Source organism: Schistocerca serialis, chromosome 2, assembly GCF_023864345.2.
Source record: "Schistocerca serialis cubense isolate TAMUIC-IGC-003099 chromosome 2, iqSchSeri2.2, whole genome shotgun sequence".
Classification (NCBI taxonomy): domain Eukaryota; kingdom Metazoa; phylum Arthropoda; class Insecta; order Orthoptera; family Acrididae; genus Schistocerca; species Schistocerca serialis.
Genome location: NC_064639.1, coordinates 563,134,276 through 563,153,068, shown reverse-complemented (window position 1 = coordinate 563,153,068; position 18,793 = coordinate 563,134,276). Strand labels below are relative to the sequence as shown.

Below are 18,793 nucleotides of genomic sequence, written 5' to 3'. Positions count from 1 at the left end.
TACCCAGGCCTGCCAACCCAAAGTTTGGTACAGATTTATTGATGACATCTTCATGATCTGGACTCACAGTGAAGAAGAACTCCAGAATTTCCTCTCCAACCTCAACTCCTTTGGTTCCATCAGATTCACCTGGTCCTACTCCAAATCCCATGCCACTTTCCTTGATGTTGACCTCCACCTGTCCAAGGGCCAGCTTCACATGTCCGTCCACATCAAACCCACCAACAAGCAACAGTACCTCCATTACGACAGCTGCCACCCATTCCACATCAAACGGTCCTTTCCCTACAGCCTAGGTCTTCGTGGCAAACGAATCTGCTCCAGTCCGGAATCCCTGAAGCATTACACCAACAACCTGACAACAGCTTTTGCATCCCGCAACTACCCTCCCGACCTGGTACAGAAGCAAATAACCAGAGCCACTTCCACATCCTCTCAAACCCAGAAACTCCCACAGAAGAACCACAAAAGTGCCCCACTTATGACAGGATACTTTCCGGGACTGGATCAGATTCTGAATGTGGCTCTCCAGCAGGGATACGACTTCCTCAAATCCTGCCCTGAAATGAGATCCATCCTTCATGAAATCCTCCCCACTCCACCAAGAGTGTCTTTCCGCCGTCCACCTAACCTTCGTAACCTCTTAGTTCATCCCTATGAATTCCCCAAACCACCTTCCCTACCCTCTGGCTCCTACCCGGTGTAAAACCTGTACCATGCACCCTCCCACCACCACCTACTCCAGTCCTGTAACCCGGAAGGTGTACACGATCAAAGGCAGAGCCACGTGTGAAAGCACCCACGTGATCTACCAACTGACCTGCCTACACTGTGACGCATTCTATGTGGGAATGACCAGCAACAAACTGTCCATTCGCATGAATGGACACAGGCAGACAGTGTTTGTTGGTAATGAGGATCACCCTGTGGCTAAACATGCCTTGGTGCACAGCCAGCACATCTTGGCACAGTGTTACACCGTCCGGGTTATCAGGATACTTCCCACTAACACCAACCTATCCGAACTCTGGAGATGGGAACTTGCTCTTCAATATATCCTCTCTTCCCGTTATCCACCAGGCCTCAATCTCCGCTAATTTCAAGTTGCCGCCACTCATACCTCGCCTGTCATTCAACAACATCTTTGCCCCTGCACTTCTGCCTCGACTGACATCTCTGCCCAAACTCTTTGTCTTTAAATATGTCTGCTTGTGTCTGTATATGTGTGGATGGATATGTGTGTGTGTGTGCGAGTGTATACCCGTCCTTTTTTCCCCCTAAGGTAAGTCTTTCCGCTTCCGGGATTGGAATGACTCCTTACCCTCTCCCTTAAAACCCAAATCCTTTCGTCTTTCCCTCTCCTTCCTTCTTTCCTGATGAGGCAACAGTTTGTTGCGAAAGCTTGAATTTTGTGTGTATGTTTGTGTTTGTTTGTGTGTCTGTCGACCTGCCAGCACTTTCATTTGAAACTCTTTGACTTTAAATATGCCTGCTTGTGTCTGTATATGTGTGGATGGATATGTGTGTGTGTGCGAGTGTATACCCGTCCTTTTTTCCCACTAAGGTAAGTCTTTCCGCTCCCAGGATTGGAATGACTCCTTACCCTCTCCCTTAAAACCCACATCCTTTCGTCTTTCCCTCTCCTTCCCTCTTTCCTGATGAGGCAACAGTTTGTTGCGAAAGCTTGAATTTTGTATGTATGTTTGTGTTTGTTTGTGTGTCTGTCGACCTGCCAGCACTTTCATTTGGTAAGTCACATCATCTTTGTTTTTAGATATATTTTTCCTACGTGGAATGTTTCCCTCTATTTTTATATATATATATATATATATATATATATATATATATATATATATATATATAAACAAAGATGAGGTGACTTACCGAACAAAAGCGCTGGCAGGTCGATAGATATAATTAAAATTATTCTGATAATAATTGTAATAAACATCACACTTTACTTAGATATATTTTTCCTACGTGGAATGTTTCCCTCTATATATATATATATATATATATATATATATATATATATATATAAACAAAGATGAGGTGACTTACCGAACAAAAGCGCTGGCAGGTCGATAGACACACAAACAAACACAAACATACACACAAAATTCAAGCTTTCGCAACAAACTGTTGCCTCATCAGGAAAGAGGGAAGGAGAGGGGAAGACGAAAGGAAGTGGGTTTTAAGGGAGAGGGTAAGGAGTCATTCCAATCCCGGGAGCGGAAAGACTTACCTTAGGGGGAAAAAAGGACAGGTATACACTCGCACACACGCACATATCCATCCACACATACAGACACTTGCAGACATATTTAAAGACCATATATATATATATATATATATATATATATATATATATATATATATATATATATATATATATATATAAACTCTTTGCCTTTACAAATGTCTGCTTGTGTCTGTGTATGTGTGGATGGATATGTGTGTGTGTGCGAGTGTATACCTGTCCTTTTTTCCCCCTAAGGTAAGTCTTTCCGCTCCCGGGATTGGAATGACTCCTTACCCTCTCCCTTAAAACCCATATCCTTTTGTCTTTCCTTCTCCTTCCCTCTTTCCTGACGAGGCAACCATTGGTTGCGAAAGCTAGAATTTTGTGTGTATGTTTGTGTTTGTTTGTGTGTCTATCGACCTGCCAGCGCTTTTGTTTGGTAAGTTTCATCATCTTTCTTTTTATATATATATATATATATATATATATATATATATATATATATATATATATATATATATATAGAGCAACCCATACCGCATCAACAACTGCCTGAAGATGACGCATTGAAGTGATGAAACTGGTTGCAACAAAATAAAATAAAATCATAAGGACAGTTGTAGGTGTTTTACCTTGTCAAAATCTTCCATCTTCATTCTGAAAATAGGTAAGTTGAATAGGCCTTGCATTACTATCCATTAATCCTGGAATGATGGCCCCATGCGCTTTTCTTAAACAAAAAGTATGTCTTGCTATCCTGTCAATATACAGAAGCCCAACCACCTCTCTTATTTCAAAGTACTGTATTTCTATGAAGCTGTTGAGAGTAAAGAATATTTTTTAATCACATTGTTCTCTCATGTTTCACATGAAACAGCACTTTTTCTAGAATATGTGGTCCACTCTTTGACAAAATCTAGTATTATTAATTAATTGTTAATAATAGTATTATTGATTATACTGTCACATTTGTTTTTCTGGTTACTATTAGTTTCATGTTTTCATGCAGTTGTAAATGCAATCATGAGTGTTTTTAATTATTATTTTCCTCTTATATTGTCTGAAGCCATGATCACAAGGAAGGAGTGAGTGGGCACTCTCTGGAAATTTGTGTATTGAGTATTCCTTCTTGAATCATCCCCATTAACATGCTTATAAATGTCTGATTTTTGTTCTCGCTGACACCAACATTGTAGAACTAAAGTATTACAATCACACTCCTACTGAAATCATTTTTTGTGCAATCAGAAATGAGAGATGCTAGTTCATTAGCACCTTTATTTTGTAGATCCTCTTGATCCTAGTACATGGTGCAGGACTCAGCTTTCAAATTGTGTGCTGAAACGGTACACCCACAGTTGGTACAACTAGAATATAGAATGGGAAGCAGAACATTTTGCATAAAATAAAATAAAATACGGAACATTGGCACTTATAAACAGTTTGAGTTCAGGCTCTTCACATTTTCAACAGACATCTGCTTGGGGTCTGCCAGAGCAATAATTAAAATTATTCTGATAATAATTGTAATAAACATCACACTTTACTTTACAATCTGCATATTTCTCATTGATCATACTGTGAGTAAATTACATATACAAGACATTCATAAATTTGTCTCTGGGTGTACATCTAGGAACACCTTCTTGCAAACCAGTTTCCTTTCACTTTCATGCATTACATGATAAAGAAACATTACATCTCTGCCCTTTTCGCCACATTCTGGATAAAATTTCAGTGGATGCCTCTGTTTTGCTTCACAAAGTCACATCGCTGTAAGTCCTGGGTGTATTTGACAAGAAGATCAATAAATTCTCCCAAAATATCATTACATTAAAATATGTCAATAGAAGCACAACATTCCAGTTTGCACCTGAAAGGATATTAATAGGCAAAGGGTAGTGTTGCATATAAAGATCAATACTACCCCTACTTATATCTCTTGCATTTCATACTACTGTTCTAAGTAGGATTAATATGTACCTACATAATTCTCTAACTGCTTTCCCTGGGACATAATCTCCTTTGTGATTTTGAAAAGGCAATCCTTTTGTAGTAGCTGCTGTTACCTTTTTTTATCGTAGTATGCATTGTTATTCTTCCTTTTTGGAGCCATAGTAATATTTTAACACCTGCTCAAATCAAAGAGAATGAGTGCTAATAGTGACTACCGATGCAACAAGAAAGAAGAAGAAAAAGTTTGTCAACAACTGTAGATTACAATCAACAGTTTCTGCACAGATATAAGCAATGCATGTTGAAATGAAATAAATCAGTGTCATATCTGCTTTCAGCAATGAACAGTGTAAAATGCACCTCCATTTCTATCATTTCTAGTACCATGACATGTTTCATTTCAGCACCAGATGATTGGCTATAGACTTAAATGTGATATTCAGTGAAAAAGTGAAAATTGAAATTTTGATTTATGTGGTTTCAGCAGTTGATGATTTAACTGTCTTCCAAACATAATGAAATAATCCCCAGTTTTGATAAAATGAATTGTAAAGAAATTATTCTTCAGTATTCTTGTAGTAAAATTCTTCTTCATTATTTGAATTTTATATTTAAATTTTTGATTCAATCTTCTTTCCTCCTAGATTGGTATGTTACAACAGAGCTGCCAGTTGAGAGGATATGTGCTGAACAAAACCATAGTTAATTCTTGTGGTAAAATTTGCCACATGGGAGGGCTCTGACTTGCAAATTCATGAAATAGTTTTTATGTGTATTAATTCAGTTTTAATCTTGAAGTATTACTTATTCTTCCACACTTGTAAAATAAATTCCCCCTGGATTGTATAAAGGAGAACATTTTTTACATATGAGCCTGTACAAACAAACTTTTAGTATAAAAGTATTCTCAAGACTCTAAAAAATAATCTGCTCATATCTTACAAAATGTTTTCATAATTCTATTGTTGGATATTCTTCATTGGAAAACCTGAAGATTGCTTATTCTGAGGGACACCTTATGCAGTTTATTTGGAGTTGGAAGCTGGGTGCCATACTTGTTGTGACGTAAAGGCATCTAGTGGCAAACTCTAACCACTGCATGCCACCCAAGGGGGACTTCAATCAAATAATAATACAACACAAATATGTGTTAACATATACACTCCTGGAAATTGAAATAAGAACACCGTGAATTCATTGTCCCAGGAAGGGGAAACTTTATTGACACATTCCTGGGGTCAGATACATCACATGATCACACTGACAGAACCACAGGCACATAGACACAGGCAACAGAGCATGCACAATGTCGGCACTAGTACAGTGTATATCCACCTTTCGCAGCAATGCAGGCTGCTATTCTCCCATGGAGACGATCGTAGAGATGCTGGATGTAGTCCTGTGGAACGGCTTGCGATGCCATTTCCACCTGGCACCTCAGTTGGACCAGTGTTCGTGCTGGACGTGCAGACCGCATGAGACGATGCTTCATCCAGTCCCAAACATGCTCAATGGGGGACAGATCCGGAGATCTTGCTGGCCAGGGTAGTTGACTTACACCTTCTAGAGCACGTTGGGTGGCACGGGATACATGCGGACGTGCATTGTCCTGTTGGAACAGCAAGTTCCCTTGCCGGTCTAGGAATGGTAGAACGATGGGTTCGATGACGGTTTGGATGTACCGTGCACTATTCAGTGTCCTCTCGACGATCACCAGTGGTGTACGGCCAGTGTAGGAGATCGCTCCCCACACCATGATGCCGGGTGTTGGTCCTGTGTGCCTCGGTCGTATGCAGTCCTGATTGTGGCGCTCACCTGCACGGCGCCAAACACGCATACGACCATCATTGGCACCAAGGCAGAAGTGACTCTCATCGCTGAAGACGACACATCTCCATTCGTCCCTCCATTCACGCCTGTCGCGACACCACTGGAGGCGGGCTGCACGATGTTGGGGCGTGAGCGGAAGACGGCCTAACGGTGTGCGGGACCGTAGCCCATCTTCATGGAGACGGTTGCGAATGGTCCTCGCCGATACCCCAGGAGCAACAGTGTCCCTAATTTGCTGGGAAGTGGCGGTGCGGCCCCCTACGGCACTGCGTAGGATCCTACGGTCTTGGCGTGCATCCGTGCGTCGCTGCGGTCCGGTCCCAGGTCGACGGGCACGTGCACCTTCCGCCAACCACTGGCGACAACATCGATGTACTGTGGAGACCTTACGCCCCACGTGTTGAGCAATTCGGCGGTACGTCCACCCGGCCTCCCGCATGCCCACTATACGCCCTCGCTCAAAGTCCGTCAACTGCACATATGGTTCACGTCCACGCTGTCGCGGCATGCTACCAGTGTTAAAGACTGCGATGGAGCTCCGTATGCCACGGCAAACTGGCTGACACTGACGGCGGCGGTGCACAAATGCTGCACAGCTAGCGCCATTCGACGGCCAACACCACGGTTCCTGGTGTGTCCGCTGTGCCGTGCGTGTAATCATTGCTTGTACAGCCCTCTTGCAGTGTCCGGAGCAAGTATGGTGGGTCTGACACACCGGTGTCAATGTGTTCTTTTTTCCATTTCCAGGAGTGTAATATCAGATTGATAACAGTACATGATGCAATATATTGTTTAATGTGCATAAACTTTAACATAATGTTAGAAAACAACATGTTTACTCATTTATAGATTATGAGGGTACCACACAGAAAACTTTGCACATCTAACTCTTATTGGAAAAATCTCTAACTTACCTATGAAAAGTTCTGTTGCCTCGTATGACAGAGAATTGACCTATTTCTAAGTAATGTGAGAAGCTGAATTCCTAATGAGTAGTTAGAAGGAAATTTAATTTATTCTGAAGTAATAAAACTTACACAGTTGGTTGAGCTATCCTCCATAGATGCAGTTCAGCTCTCACCCCTGTAAATTCATGACAGTGACACTACTGAGAAATGTACTTCCTATAATAGATGAGAGAGAGGAGGTGAGAGTTGTGAAATTAGTTTTTGTGGAAAAAAGTTTTTGTATCTTCCAGGACACAAAACTAATGGAGTTGCATCCTAAGATTTGCATAACCTTTGATCATATTGTAAATATAAATAAGATTTAGTGTTACTGTGGAATAAAAAACCTTATAGTAGTTTATATAACATGTAAGTTGCTAAATCAAGATATACTCATAAGTAATGATTGAGTTTTTTTGTGTAAACATTTATTGACACCTAATTTATGTTGAAAAGGATTTTGTATGAGATCAGTCAGAGTAATTGAGTAAATACATATCACAGTGATGGATAAGAAGTAGCAAAAATTCAGAATTCTGATTGTTTCCTACTGTCAGCATCTCTGGGAGACTAAGTTTGAAGAGTTGCATAACACTGAGAAGCTGCCAAAAATACTGGTACTCTAAATGATAGTAAAGCAGTGTTACAAGGAATTCAGGAGAGGTCATGTACATTAATAATTATTTACTATATACTGTAAAAATCTCAGATGGGCTGCATAAAAATGTGAAAATAGTATCCAGAGAAAATGAGCCAAATGTGTCTATCAGAATTTTATCAAAAAGAGCAAAGGTAAATAATGATAATATTGTTGGTGGAGTGAGTACTAAAGCAAGAACATATTCCGGGGCAAAAACATAACTCATACAAATATAAATGTAAAGGTACATAACATTATAGTAAAGTTCACAAATACTAACAACTGCAGTTTCAGTATTTCTTCAAAAGGAGTCTATAGTTTGTTCTTCATAGAAAGTGTTTTTTGTTCACAGGCCTCTTCAAACAAGCTATATCACAAAGTGGATGTGCAATCAATCCTTGGGCATTTAAAAAAAATATTGCAGATCGGACATTCCGTTATGTTTCATATTTGGGATATGAAGCAAATAACACTTCAGATCTAATGAATTTTCTGATGAATGTTGAAGCAGAAGAACTGGTAAAATACAAGTCTGTGGGTGTCTCTGAAGAGGTAATGACACCAGATCTCTTTTTTTCTATACTTGAAATCTACTCCACTCTAAATCCATAGAGAGGAGTTTGCTTTTAATCTGTATTTATTTTCATAGTATAGAACATATGTCAGTTATAACAATAATGAGCTGGAGTAATTTCCACTGCAGTTTCTCAGCTTTATTGCCCTGAACACAATGGGTGCACTACTTTATAAATCAATTGATTTCATTTGTTTTTAGTCAGCTCATTTATTCAGATTGTTATGGTGGTTCAGGCATCCCAAGCTAGAGTATAAACTTAACTTAAACTTGTACATGTTAACAGCAGTATTTGTTATAACATAATGGTGTAGTAATATACACATGAGCAATTAAACTAGTGACATGAAACTTCCTGGCAGATTAAAATTGTGTGCCGGACCGAGACTCTAACTCGGGACCTTTGCCTTTCGCGGGAAGTGCTCTACTAACTGAGCTACCCAAGCACGACTCACACTCATCCTCACAGCTTTATGTCTGCCAGTACCTCGTCTCCTACCTTCCAAACTTTACAGAAGCTCTCCTGTGAACCTTGCAGAACTAGCACTCCTTAAAGAAAGGACATTGTGGAGACATGGCTTATCCACAGACTGGGGGATGTTTCCAGAATGAGATTTTCACTCTGCAGCAGAGTGTACACTCATATGAATCTTCCTGGCAGATTAAAACTGAGTTCCGGATTGAGACTCGAACTTGAGACCTTTGCCTTTTGCGGGCAAGTGCTCTAGTAACTGAGCTGCCCAAGCACGACTCACGCCCTGTCCTCACAGCTTTACTTCTGCCAATACCTTGTCTCCTACCTCCAAACTTTACAGAAGCTCTCCTGCGAACCTTGCAGAACTACTACTCCTTAAAGAAAGGATATTGTGGAGATGTGGCTTAGCCACAGCCTGGGGGATGTTTCCAGAATGAGATTTTCAATACTGGACAACAACTAAGTTCAAGTCTTGGTCCGGCACACAGTTTTAATCTGCCAGAAGTTTCATATCAGTGCACACTCCGCTGCAGAGTGAAAATCTCATTCTGGAAACTAGTGATGATTGAAATGTTTGAACGGGAACACTGCTGTCACTACCTCGTATGGAAAAGACTGGCTTGTTCCATGACTGGGGTGTCAGGTGCTGGTGTGAAAGTCAAGTACAGAATGGGCAACATACACAGTTTTCAAGAATCTCATTTTGGCCTGATCACAAGTGCCCAATTCATAGGGATGCTCTGCCATCAAAGTAATGCTCCCTAGCTTTCCAGTTGCTCCTGTGTAAAGAACGTACTGTGAGAATCTTGATTTGGGAAAGCAGATGCTGCATGATTCATCCCCAGTGGGCAGCAATGTGTTGTCATTTTTGATTGTTGTAGATTGTAACAATAGATGGACAGCAACTAATGGTGAGCAAACAAACCATTCACATTACCTTGAAGGACCTAGAAGGAGGCAGAGGAGGAGGAGGAGGAGGAGGAAGAGTGACAGGGAAAATAAATTCTCTTTTGCACTGTGCCAACTTCCTTCATTGATGTCGACTGAGTGCACACTTTCAGTTGGCCATTTTGCAGAGGATGATGGAGCAAAAGCTTGTAATTACTTCCAGCGCATTGGCTGCTGTGACAAGCCCCCTATATCACGTGGCTGCTTTCAGAGGTAGCCCTGCCTTCAATGGAGCAGGAAATGCCTGTGACAGGACTTGAGTAGGTGCTAGTGAGAAGATGTATGAGATAGGTCTTGCATCGATGTCTATTGCAGGAATATGAGCCATGAAGTAAAGAGTTGGAACAGGCATGAAGTAAGGACAGACAAGGATATTGTGTAGGTTGGGCAAATGGAGGAATACCATGGTGGGAATGGTTGGGAGGATAGGGGAAGGATATTTTTCATTTCAGGACATGATAGGAGGTAGCTGAAATCCTGGTGGTGAATGTGAGTCAGTTGCTCCAGTCCTGGACAGTACTGAGTCATGACAAGGAATGCTCCATGGGAGTGTGGTGACTAGTGAGATAAGGCATGGGAGATCAGTTTCCAGACAAGTTGGCAAATCTGGAGGAGGACTGCTTGTCACTACAGATGTTATGACTATGGTTGGCTAGGCTACATGCAAGGGACTTCTTGATGGAGACTGGATGACAGTTGTTGAAGTGGAAGTCTTGTTAATGGTTAGTAGGTTTGATATGGACAGAGGTACTGATGCAGCTATCCTTTGGGTAGAGGTTGACATCAAGGAAGTTGGCTTGTTGGGCTGATGGGGACCAGGTGACACTAAGGGGGAGAAAATGTCAAAGCTCTGGAGGAATGTTGATAGAGTGACATCACCCATGGTCTAGATCATGAAGGCGTCATCAGTAAATCTGAACCAGGTAAGAAGTTGAGGATTCTGGACAGTTAGAGAGGTTTCCTCTTCATGGACCATGAGTCAGTTACCATAGAATGGCATACAAAGGTACTCATTGCTGTACCATGGATTTATTTGAGGTGATATCTTCATAGGAAAAATAATTGTGGTTGAATGTATAGCTGGTCATAGTGACCAGGAAGGTGGTTGTAGGTTTGAAGTCAATCAAGAGTTGGGAAAGGAAGTAATCAATAATGAGAAGGCCATAGGTACTGCGGATGTTGCTGCGAGAGGAGGTGGCATCAACAATGAGAAGTGAGTTGTAGGTGGTAAAGGAATGGAAATTATGGAGAGTTGGTGAAGAAGCTGGTTGAAATTTTTTTATATACAATGGTAGGTTGCAGGCTGAAGGCGTTGGTCCAGAGATTAGGGGCACAGTAACCAGTCACAATGTAGTGTCCTGGGTGATTTTGTGAACTTTTGGAAGCATGCAGAAGATAGGAATACAGGGAGTGGAGGAGAGAGAGAAAGGAGGAGAGAGAGAGAGAGAGAGAGAGAGAGATTCCTGGGTTCCTAGGAGAGGTTCTAGGATGTACCTAAGGTTCTGCTGGATTTTTGGGATGGGGTCATTGTGGAAGGGCTTAAAAATGGACATATATGACAGATGGAGTAGTCCTTTGCAAGGTAATCCCAGTGGTTCATAACCAAAGGAGTGGAACCTCTGTTGTTGATAAGCTGTTTAAGGGTGGTTTCAGCTTTTAGGTAGTGGATTGCAGTCCTTTCTGCAGATGTGAGGTTGGCTTCCATGTTGGATGATTCTCAGAATGATGGTGAGGCAAGGCACATGGTTAGAAAATTCTGGAAAATCAATAGAGGATGATCTGAGGACAGTGAGGGTGGATAACAGTTTGATGGAGAAGTAAACTGCATAGACAGGGTTCAGTATTGGTTTTGGATTGAGTCTGGTTGGTATGGATAGTGATGAAAAAGTGTTTCCATAGTAGAGACCAGGAGAAGGAGGGAAGGTCTTCAACATACATAGCATGATTGATGTTTGGAGTGGAGCAAAAGGTAAGACCTTTGGAAAGGACCGATACTTCTGTGGAAGTGAGCTTTTGGAGGACAGGTTCATGAGTGTGTTGTTTGTCTGTTTAGGCTCCGAGTTCTGTAGGGTGCAGCAAGGAACTTCTGACAGTGTGATAACTATAGTAGGTCTGCAAGGTAGGATATGGCAACTGCAATGGAATGTGGAGGAGGTTCAATGAAGACTCTTGTGGTGTGTAGCAGCAGTCCAAGTTGCATGTCTCCAGGGAACAGATTACACAGTGTTTTCAGACTGAATTGTGCATGCTGCTTTAGTTCCTGGAGGGCAAAGATTTCAGTCTGGGAAATGTAATGTAGGAATCTGGGACTCTAGATCAGGAGAATTTTATGGATGGAGAGGAGATACTCCAAGGAGGTTCAGGCCTGATTTACATGGTTTTACAGGACTAGGTTGGTGAGGGCTATGAACTAGTGGGAACTGATTGGAGAGAGATCATCATGGAAGAAGGGATTGCAGCCAAAGAGGGTAATTTGATGGTCGGCCAATTTTGGGGGATTCCATGAGCTAGGCAACAACACAGGAACAGCATACGCAGCTGTGTTCTAACTAAGGAGAGTGAAACTTTACTGTGTGGCTGCTGATGGAAGGAGCTCCATACTGGAGGATTAAAAATTCTTGCAAATACGTAAAGTAAAAAGACGTGGGGAAAATCACAAAAAAGATGACACTGATTAAATATGGTAGAAAAATATGTGATTGGGGCTGCAGTGAAAATCGAAAACTAGGTAAAACTAGTGTCAAAGTGGAATGAGATGAAAGTGAAAAAATAAATAAAAAGATGATAATACATTAGAGTACATGTCGGAGGGTGAATACATGTGAAGAGATAGGGCAGCAGATGTAGCTTGGTTAGTTGAAATCCGTGAAGTGTGTGTTTGAATAAGGAAAGGGGGGGTGGGAGTGTGTTAGGTATGGGGTGCAATGAACTGCATCTGGCATGGGAGGGTACAGGAAAATGAGAAATACAGAAGGGTGAAAGGGAGTTTGCAATTAATTTTAAATACCTTGTATTCTAAGCAAATGGTGTGATGTTACCTGCACACAATAATGTCTCAGAAGACGATATGGAAAGTGGATCATTTACACACACACACACACACACACACACACACACACACACACACACACACACACAGAGGGAAAAACATTGTGACACTAAGGAGCTGTGCAACAAAACAAAAGTGCTAGGTGTGTTTCCATCTCTGAAAGATAATGTATATCTGAATTTCTAGCAACACCACTATGAAGATGCAAATTAGGTTTGCTTTAAATACACACTGCAATGGTCATCGAAATTAGTACCTTTGATGTTGCACATGGTGAGCTGATGTTAATCAAGAATCCCTGGCAGCAAGGAACCATTATCAATCCTCACTGACTTTGAACAAGATCATGTAATAGGGCTATGAGAAGCTGGATGTTTCTTCTGCAATATTACAGAAGTACTTGGCAGGAATGTAGCCACTGTTCATAATACCTGGCAGTCATGGTCATGAGACTGTACAGTCACAAGAATACCAGGCTTCGAGCGGCCATTTGGCACTACTGAGATGGAAGACCGTGGTGTTCAGGATATGCCTCTGGCCCATCATATTACATTTGCAGCAGCAATTTCAGCAGCAGTTGTCACCTCACTGACACAATAAACTGTTATAAATTGGCTACTTCAAAAACAGCTCCAAGCCAGATGCTTTGTCATGTGCGTTCTACTGACCCCAACCCGCTAGCATTTGTGATGTCAGTGGTGTCAAGTGAGTGCTCATTGGAGGGGAGTGTGGAGGTCTGTTGTGATTTCTGATGAAAACCAGTGCTCCCTTGGTACCAGTGATGTGTTGGTTAGAAGGAGACCAGTTGTGGGCATGCTAGACACACAGGGCCTACACCTGGAATTGTGCTGCCATTCATGAACATCATTCCAGGGGGTGTTTTATGGCAAGATAAAACTCACCCACATACCACTGTTGTAACCCAACATGCTCTACAGATTGTCAGCATGTTGCCTTGGCCTGCTTAATCACCAGATCTATGTCCAATCGAGCATATATGGGACATCATTGGACAACATCTCCAGCATCATCTACAACCAGCAATAACTGCCTCTGTACTGACCAAACAAATCCTACAGGCATGGAACTCTAGCCCACAAATTGGCCTGTGATGCCTGTATAACACAATGCATGCACATTTGCATGTTCACACTCATTATTTTGGCAGTTACACTGGTTATTAATGTCCCAGCATTTCACATTTGCAGTGGTGCTTATATTAATGTGTGATCTCTTAAGTGTGATCTGGACAGATGTATTCCCAAAATTTCATTACTCTATGTTAATTAATTGTTGCTGTTCTTTATTTTTTTCCATCAGTAAACATAATAAACAGAACTTATCCAAGGCACCTTTTCTAGCAGGTATAGAATCTTATTTTCAGTTGTTAACATACATTAATGATATGCTGTTGCTTAGATGTGACTGCAATAGGAAGAGAGTGTTCTCCCCTTCTACATAGTATATTGGCCTTCAGACTTCGATATTGTGTTCCATATCATACTAATAAAAAAGCTGATTTCTTATTAATATTTTATGGGACGCCATAACAAAGGCTTTTTCTTTATTCATTCTTAAAATTCATTTTTTCATTTTTAACTAATTAAAATTAACATATGTGAGTATAATATGCATTTTCATAAAAGAGAAAGGTTGGCCCTCAGTTTTAAAGAATATAACACCAGAACTAATTTTGTGGTTAGTTTTATGTATGATTGATTTTCTAATTTATTTTGACTATTTCTAGTTAATATCTTTCATTATAGGGTGAAATCAGTAATTGTTTCATAACTTAAATTCTATTGTTGACTTATAAACAAATATAAATTCTATAATAATTGTAAGCATTTGGAGGAACAAGTAATTGTATTCTTATAGGATCCATCTGGCTCTATTCAAAACATGTTAGCAAAGCCAGTCCTTCTTTAATTCCAAAGCAATTTGCAGTTTTGTCAAAAGTATTGTTTACATGATGATATTGGTTAATTTCATGAGTTAAACAAATAATTCAGCTTAACCCCTGCAGCAGAAGAAACAGTTAAAAAGAACCAATCTTTTGATGTATTCAGTTAATTTAATGAGTTAAGTTTTAATTGTGATTTCTGTAAATTAAACATCAAACAATATGTAGTTTCAATGCCTATTATTGTGAGGATATATATAAAGGCCCGATTTTTGGTCCCAAGGCAGTCAGTCCACAGCCAAGTTTCAGATGAGGAATCTGTATCGGTTAGATCAACAACAATGCATAATCTTAACTGTGAAATAAGTGTAGTACAATTAGGTCATGTGTTTATACTTCAAGAACTGTGAACTGAGTGGTTAGCCTTTTACTGCTAGTAGATGTTCAACAGTAAACTATTCTAGCACGATATGGGTTTTTGCCTGCAACCTATTAATGAGACTGATCGAAAGCTAAACAATGGTGCACTGGCCATATAACTGTGTATTATTGGGTGGGAAGGGGGGTCGGGGGGGGGGGGGGGGGGGGGAGGGTGTTTGTGAACAGTGAAAGTAAAGAACGGTGAAACACATATGTACACCTGTTGGCTACATTATTTAAAGTAGTCAGTGTTGATCTTCTAACCCCATTTTTCAACCAGCGGAGCAACGCAGGATGTCAACACCAAGGACAACATATGAAGAAATAAAGCAGGCACACATCGCAAGTTGTATGCTATTTGTTACAGTAATGTCAACTGATTTCACAATAGAGAATGTAGATCTACTGCCATGTTGTTCTTGACAGATTAGAATATTATATTCAGACTATTGGTACATCTGCTGTTGCACACAGAACTCTGTCATTTTAGAATTTACTGATATGAGTGAAATGGGTCAGTAACAATCAGGTACATTGAGTTACCATTCTTATAAATATGATAGATTACCAATATTTTAAGGTATTCTGGGAATACAAGTTACCTTAATATTTTGTTTAGTATTTTTTGTATGTTTTGTTAATTGTCAGATATTGCTTCACTGATCTATCTACAAGTTACATTTCATATAAAGTTGCTGTGTTCTTTATTGTATAATGGCAGAAGTGTTGCTTGTGCCTTACTTACATCTTCCTTGATATCTATTTCTAAGATAGGTATGGCAAAGAATGCATTTAACATATCAGGAGGAAATGAAATACTCCAATCCTTCTTTTGACAATTTGCTTCTGTTTTGATGACTTTCCCTGCTACTTCACATTTATTCAAGAAGTTAAGAATACATCCACCATTACTCTCACATTTTGATGATTTGATTACAAATTGTCATGATTTTTCATGATCATGTATATATACTTATCAACTTTACTGTGATGTGAGCTATCATAATGCAAGAGCATCAATATTCTTGTATTATTTAGTTGTTGTGTGTACCCATGTGCCACAATAATGTGGAGCATACCTCTTTGTTGGTTAGCAGTTTCATATATCAGCTGTGCTACGGGGTCCCCAAATGGAAGTCTGCAATATGTATAGGCATTTTTAGAGAAGTTCCCACTTTCACTAAGACAGATCTAGTCTGTATGACAAGGTATGCTTTTTTGACAAAGACTTGTATTTCATACCAGTCTGATGTATTTTGATATATTGCATAAGTTTTTGTACTTGAAAATGGCCTAAGGCTAAACTCTGGATCATAGAACAATATAATAAAAATTGTTAAAGTCAAATAGCAGAAGCATCATTCAAAAACTTTAGCATGACTGTGGCTCCAGCAAAAATAAAATTTGTCAACTGGGCAAAAATGTGAAGTTGATGAGAAATTTATGTTATGTGAGCATTATTAACTGAAAAATAAGTGAGAATGAGGAATATGAAACTAGGGGTCGAAATTGACGGCCAGTACTTATCTTTAGGAGACGAATCACACAGTACTTCTGATAGACACATACAGAAATACACAACACTATCCTAGCTTACAGAGCTGTAACTTTCCTGAGGACAGAGGGATAGATTGGGGAACATTAAAATTCAGACCCCAGGGTGAGATGGAACCCTCTTTTGTGAATATGAGGGAAGAGTTCACTGAAACCAACTGGTGAGGTGTTGCTGAGAATCAGGTAGGCCGCCACTCAGCAGCCAGTACAATTGATGAGCCCTTGTATAGGGTTGAAGCAGGATGGAATAATATACTCATATCTGTCATACAACCTCAGTTAGAATCAGTACCCATGTAGGTTAGAGCTATTGTTATTGCAAGAGTTAGTGGCTCTTTATGCTAAATTTTGCACCAAAAATGTAATATTGCATAGACACAATAAGTAAAATTTGGTTATTTGATATTCCCCTGGTGTTGCAGTTTTAATGATCAGCAGAAATCAAAACATTGAACAATATACACCTTGGAAAAACTGTAGGAATCATAATGCAAGCAATTTTTTTAATGTGTGGACTCATTGTAGGGAATCTAGAGTCTTCATTGAGTTACTTCTAATACAAATCATTTTTAATGATTACTTCCAACTTTGTAAGGTTTGAAAATAGTGCAAGTGTCATTGGTTGTAACTGAGGAATGCAAATAAATTTCAGTAATGAGCTGTAATGTGCTTAAACATCTCAGAATAATCTTACCATCTAGCACAACGTATGTTTCAGGACCGTGTAACTTTCTTTATGACTATATGGGTACCAACTCTGGAACCAGAACATGAAGGTGCTTTTCTGGCAGAGGAACCACGGATATTAATGGCAGAGGGACGTTATAACTATGTACCTTATCTGGCAGGCATAACAAGTTATGAACTGCTGGCTAGGACACAAGGTAATATCCTTTTAAGTAATTAAACTTTGTTTTTATTAATAAGTGTTCACAAAACACTCTGGTCTCATAATTATATAACAAATAAAATTAAGCATTGTTATTGTAAAGAAATTTCCAAACTTTCCAAAATAATCCTAAAAAATGCTTTAAAAACTTTGTGAAAATGAATGAAAATTCTTCAGTGCCACATGAGCTCTCTTTATTTGGCAATAAAAAAGGTTACACATCATTATAAGTGCATCTTCAGGTGATAATAACTTTACATTTCATAAGACTAGGGAGGATGTCCAATGAAAGGCATAAGGTTTGCCCAGCCCAAATAATTTAGAGTCCAAGTATAGAGCATTGCGCATGCCCTAGTTCATAAGTGCCAGTGTTCACAACTCTAGTGGTCTGTGGAGCTTCAGCTTGGTGTTAACATCATCAAATAGGAGGAGTATAATAGGTACAACAGACTATATGTCAAGATTCACTGCAGTTTAACACATCATATCATTTCTTTTGAAAATCATTATTCAATCACGTAGACATAGCTGATGTATAAGAACTCCACATTGGTAGTATTACTACAATGATGATCATTTCATGTGTGTTTCAATGGCTGATGGATAGGCTGATGGTACACAAACATAAACGGTGAGTGTTTTATTATATAACTGTTCTAACTGGATTGAATTGTCATTTTCTTTTTCTTATACTTGTGCAATTAATATTTTAAAGTTTAATTCATGACAAATTGTGCAATTATAGGCTTTTCTAGGTTTCACATTATTTCAAAAGATTCCATTTCATAATGGCCTAATCGTTAAACAACCAGAAAAATGGTCATAGTAAAAATATTGAAAATGGATGTATTTATTTGTAATTACTTCGACCATCACCTGGTGTCTCTATAGTTTTCAGCTAAGAGAAATGTATCAGCTGATTGGCATGTTTTATCAAGTCCCTATGAGCAATTTACATGAGCAGTTTTATCTGCCTTCCAATATCTCTTATTTCTAGTTTAATATCCCTTCTTCAACTGCAATAGTCCTATTCATCTATTAGGCTAAAAATAAGAGAAAATCAGTAGCTCCTTGGTAGGTTGTCAGCTTACTGTACTGGTAGCTGTAGTATGTGTCAGTTCAAATCTCACTGCAGCATTTTCTTTTTTAGTGCATCACAAATGTTCTGTGCTTTATTTACTTTTTGTTATTAAATTATATTTTCTATTTTTTCTTTTTTCAATATTCCCTTCGGTAAATAACTAATGTTGGTTTGTGAATTTGATGCCTAAAAATAATCTTCCTTGGAAGGTAATATTTCTGACCTCCAGTAATAATAAAAATAATCGTCCTCAGAGGGTGATATTCATTTGACCTCCAATAAAAA

General features: G+C 39.5%; 1 protein-coding gene across 3 annotated transcripts in view; it reads left to right on the top strand.

Moving 5' to 3' along the window:
• Positions 1 to 18,793, top strand: part of LOC126457562 (esterase FE4-like) — a 130,508-nt gene that overhangs the window by 71,519 nt on the left and 40,196 nt on the right. For all 3 annotated transcript variants that reach the window (XM_050093974.1, XM_050093976.1, XM_050093975.1), the window contains exons 4-5: positions 7,968 to 8,167; positions 17,257 to 17,422. In XM_050093974.1, coding sequence (XP_049949931.1) covers positions 7,968 to 8,167; positions 17,257 to 17,422 — 366 coding nt within the window. The remainder of the gene's footprint in view (positions 1 to 7,967; positions 8,168 to 17,256; positions 17,423 to 18,793) is intronic.